The sequence below is a fragment of the Egretta garzetta genome, unplaced genomic scaffold (genome assembly GCF_000687185.1).
Source record: "Egretta garzetta isolate BGI_Z169 unplaced genomic scaffold, ASM68718v1 scaffold185, whole genome shotgun sequence".
Lineage (NCBI taxonomy): Eukaryota > Metazoa > Chordata > Aves > Pelecaniformes > Ardeidae > Egretta > Egretta garzetta.
Window position 1 is genome coordinate 46,372 of NW_009259595.1, and position 5,062 is coordinate 51,433.

The following is a 5,062-nucleotide window of genomic DNA, read 5'->3' on the forward strand; positions in this document are numbered from 1 at the left end:
AGGGCTGCCCCACGGCCAGCCGTCCCCGCGCGGCATGTACCAGCAGCACAGCCAGCCTAAGGCAGTGGCCAGGCTTCGAGACAGCGCTGATGTGTCTGTGAATGGTGGCTCTTCCATACACTGCTCCTGCAGAGCTGAAGGGCTTGTTTTCCTCATGCTAGTTTTAGAGGGCCCAGCATAGTGTTTTCCACCAAAGTGGGCTTTTTCCACACAGCATTATTCAAATACCTAAAAGTTATTAAATCTGAGATACTAGTGTTTTTCCACGCCAGGCTTCGAGACAGCGCTGATGTGTCTGTGAATGGTGGCTCTTCCATACACTGCTCCTGCAGAGCTGAAGGGCTTGTTTTCCTCATGCTAGTTTTAGAGGGCCCAGCATAGTGTTTTCCACCAAAGTGGGCTTTTTCCACACAGCATTATTCAAATACCTAAAAGTTATTAAATCTGAGATACTAGTGTTTTTCCACCTGCCAAAATGTCTCAGGTAATTCTTCTGGAGTATCCTCAGATGACCTGACTGATACACTCATTTTTCCAGCATGCTTGGACCCACTCCTCTGTCCTACCTCTTACCTCCTCCTTTTAAGCCTTTTCTTTGCCAGCACTGGCACCTTCATGGCAGTCAGCGTGTTCACGTCGTCAAGTTGCTTATAGAACAAGCTGTTTATAACATCTTCCCTCTGTCTAATTTGAACTATTTCCCTGCATCTCTTCTATCTTGTAGTATGCCTTAAGCTTCAGTTTGTACCAGTCTGAATTTGTCACCAAGGCAGTACGTCAACCTCTTGGGGTTTAGAAGGACAAAGCCGTTTGCTTTCAGATAAGCAATGTGTTCCTGCACTTTGCTAACTTAACCTTTTTCTCCTATACAGTTCTCTCTGAATTAGAAGCTATAATCGTGTTTCCCCCCTTGCTACTTACCTGTCCTCAAACGAACTGGCTTTCATAAAAGCCCATGAACAGTGATTTTTGGGTTCTAATACTGTCTCCTCAGCTTCCTTCTGTTTAGACCCATGATTTTAGAATAGAATAGTTCAGCTGGAAGATAAAATAAAAATAAATGTGCTTCTTTGGCATTGGTGATGTTTGAAAGGGAGAGGAGTACTGACCAGAACAAAGAGTTGGACTTTATCAGCGGGAACTCTTGTGTAGGAAGTAGAGATGCACGTAGGTGCAGCCAAGATGATCTAGTTGCTAAATATTTCATGGTTTCATTTGCTGCTTTCTTTTTTTAAGCAAGGGGTGTTAATCTGATTTTTGGAATCACTTTGTTGATGTTTGGTATCTGTTCCATGGCTTTGTTTTGAAATGAGAAGGTCTCAGTGTTAGTAATCTGTTAAAAATGTCAGAATCTCTTCTCGTGTTGTCATCTGTCTGCAAAACCAAACCATGACAAGATAAGTTGGGACACTCAGACTTATTCTGAAGGCTTGTCAAGTTCTGGGGTTGGTAAACAGTTGCTTTGTGTTTGTTTCTTAAAACAAAAAAGCCTGCATATAATTGAGATACTCTGTACAAAGTCTGTACTTCACAAACGTAAATAGGGGCATAAAGCCAAACCAGCGTTCTCTTTCATATTCTTAGATTTCATAAAATGATATGATATAAGGATGCAGCCTTTCAGAATCAGCAACTTTCAGAATAAGATGCCTCTTCAATTTAACACAAACTTGGGGGGTAGGGCTGGGGGAGGAAGGATAAATAGGCCTCTGCATGAATTAGGACCAAGCTTCTAATGCCTGCTGTCTTTCAAAGAAGTCTGTCTCAGCTGATAGAGATGTGGAGATACTAGCTAAGAGCAGCACTGCCAAATGTGTTCAGGATAGAAAAAAACATGCCTTGTGCTGGACTTTTAATTTGCTTTTTGAGGATTGTCTTTAAAAAAAAAAGTAAAAAAAAAAAATTCTCTTCCATTAGGGTGATGATACACCTAAAAAAAAGAAAGTCTTTTCTGGTCGCGTTATCTAGACACTGAAAAAGATGAATCGCTGAAAAAGCAGAGCTTTGTGTCTCCCAGTACCTGAGGAGGCAGGAGGGAACCCAGAGGTGCCATTTCGCTGTACTCGTTGCTTCCCAGAAGTGGCCCTTGCCCTTCTAAACCCTCTGAGACCTGAGGAGCTTCACTCCTGGTACCTTCCCAGTAACAAGAGCACCCCTTAAACAGCAGCTCCTGTAACTGGGTTTGCTTGATGCTACTGCGACAGGAGGCATAAGATCAGAGACCATAATTGCATTATCACCATTCTTGATATCTTAGCTCTGTCATCATCATGGCCACATTAGCTGTGCTGAAACTGTGAAATGGGTACATAATAGTTTTTTCTCAGTGTGAGAGTATTGATCAGCAGCATACCTGGGTTTATCTGCTGTAAAAAGTATCAGTCAGAGTTTAGTAAAATGTGGTTAAGTAGTTCTTTGTCAACAAAGCAGGGTTTAAACATCCTGATAAGTGTATATTGAAGTTATTTTTATTCCATTTAATGATATAAAACCGATGGACTTGCTGCTTAGAGGATGACCTTGTAGTTGAAATTGCTGGCATAAATATCTTTGAGAAAAATACAGAGCAAAGGTCCCTATAGTGCGTGCTGAGAAGTCCTATGTATATATTTAACTGTATGAAGTACACTTAGAGTGTGTAAAGGAAATATAGATGCATTTGCCTTCGCTCCAGAGATCTAAAACCGGAGAAAATGTTTTGTGGTATTCTTGATTATAATCAATGTAGTGAATAGTAGGTATCTTCTATTTAGAGTGGTATCTAAATTTTCTTGCAAGCTGCATCACTTTTTGTTCTCTGGGTCACAGTCCCCATAGAATACATTTCTCACCTGATCAGTAAACGGCTGCTGCAAAATTGAAGATAATTCTGTGTATTTGGATTGCTCTGATGTTACGGAAGGAGACCACTTCACAGTGTTGACCTCTGGTGATGTGGGTTAAATTGCTCTTTCTGAACGGGTGCTATTAGGCAGTTAATTTTCAAGGAAGTGCAGGAGTCCTTGTTTGTTGCTTACAGTGATGCCAGCTGAATTGCCCTGGGTACGTAGGTTGGTAATATTTCTAAATGTGCTGGTCTTCGCCCAAAGTGGTTTCCGCTTTGCATGTGGCTGAACAATGAGAATCTGTTTGGCAAATACAGGGCTTTCCTGTCCAGCGTCGGAGGCGCTTGTAACTCTCACTTGCTAGGTAGGCTGTTTGTTTGTTCCTTAATTCGGGGAGCTTCCAGTGTCAACAGCAAGAGACTTGTCTTTGTAAGTAAAGATAATTGTTGTGTTCCAGAAGTGGCTGCTAAGCAATTTCTTCTCTGCTTTACTAACGCTTACTTTTTCCTGCAGTGTTCTTAAGGACTTCCCATTGAGCTTCCTATTAGAACTCCTTTGCCTTCCTCTGTTTCCTTATTGCTTCTGAGAGGCTTCTTTTTTTTTTTTGTGAGGGCAGTTTTCATTGATGGTTTATTGATCCTTTTCTTCATGATGTTAGACTGAGGCACCGTTAAACCTTGTAGCACCCCACTGCCACTTCCCTGCCCCCCAAAGGCCGCAGCTGTAGGTCTCCTGCCCTGCCTCAGGTTGGTAGGGGTGCATGGAGAGGTACATACAGACAGAGACCATTTGCTTTCCCTTTTCCTGCCCAACCTTTGGGACTGCTGCAAGCAAAAGCCGCTCTCTGACTTTCTCCTCAGACTGCTGCAATTAGAGGCTTCCACTCCCCTGAAAACATTTTTTCAGGTACTTAAAGAGATTTAATCAACAACAGAAGTGATTTCAGCCTAGCAGAGAAGTGAATGTTGCAGCCTTGCTTTCAGGGTTTCTTCCATAAGGCTTACCTGACTGTCCGCCCCTTGCATATCTTCCAGCCTTCTCCACTCTCCACCAGGTCTGCCTGGCTTGGTTGTCATACCCAGGAGCCTGTCACCGTCCTCCATCCCTGCTGCCAGCAGTATGCCGTTCCCCCACAGCGAGCACTGTTGAAGGCAGCAAACTTTGAACTTAATAAGTTTGGGGAGGGCTCCCCCTCTCTTAATAAGACTCAACCTCACTTGATGATTATCGGTGTGGTTCTGCTGGAACAATCTGCAAGCACACGGCAGCTCAGGTCTGAAGCCTGACAGATGTTGGTATCTTTAGAAAACCGACAGTAGTCCTCCCAGCCTTGCCAGCAGTTCAGCCCGTCCGCAGGTTTGGTACAGACGGTCAGGCTTTTGTGTATGTACAGGCTGTTAGCCCTTCTTTTACCAAAATAAAAGTTAACAATTAACTGTAAGTATTACGACTACCAGCTGATGTGCGAAGAAACAATCTGGTTTACATTCCTCTGAAAACTTTAACTCACTTATTTGTATAGGATTCGTGTTGATTCTTTCTAATGCTTGTTGTACGTGGCAGATAGAGGTCATCTTTAAAAAGCTTTTTTTTTTTTTGCTTGCTGCCCATTTAAATCTTACAGTTTATCTTATAAAACTCAATAAAATGTAGCTGTGTTACTGTCCAAATGACGTCACATAAATATGCTGTCATAACTTCTACTAGCAAGCGTAGTTATGCAGACTTGTGAAGGGGTTTTCTGAATGGTTTTTAATGAGGCACGCTGATTGCTAGCACATCTGCTTGTGCTCTCACTTACTCAGCTGCATCTTGATTTAGCCATTGCCCTCCCCCCAACTCATTTCATGAGATAAATATTGTGTTGTGAAATATGAAACTGCATGACTTTTTTTCCCCTTTGGTCATAGTCACACCCACTGTGTGAAACTAGCCTGTTGTAAGTACTTATACACAGCCCTATTAATTTAAGGAACTGATTCATCAAGCTGTGTTGCTTGCTCAGCTATTCAAAGCTGTTGTAATAGTGTTCCTTCACTTACCTTTCCACCCTGGCAGCCATGTTGAGCCTGTTCTGGGTCAGCATTTGCCCGCTGAGCTAATCAACAGGACCCAGGAGCCCACCGAAATGGACTGCAAGATTTACAACTAATATTAATTATTCTTTTTCCAGCCTTGCGGTTAAAGGCGATGTGGAGGGACTGAATGCCTGGTACCTAGCTGGTGCGAACCTGGAT

At 42.7% G+C, this 5,062-nt stretch overlaps 1 protein-coding gene across 1 annotated transcript in view; it reads left to right on the forward strand.

Moving 5' to 3' along the window:
- ASPG (asparaginase) overlaps nucleotides 1-5,062 on the forward strand; it is a gene marked incomplete at both ends in the record, with an annotated part of 39,281 nt that extends 34,219 nt beyond the window's left edge. The window contains one exon of the mRNA XM_035893692.1: nucleotides 4,999-5,062. Coding sequence (XP_035749585.1) covers nucleotides 4,999-5,062 — 64 coding nt within the window. The remainder of the gene's footprint in view (nucleotides 1-4,998) is intronic.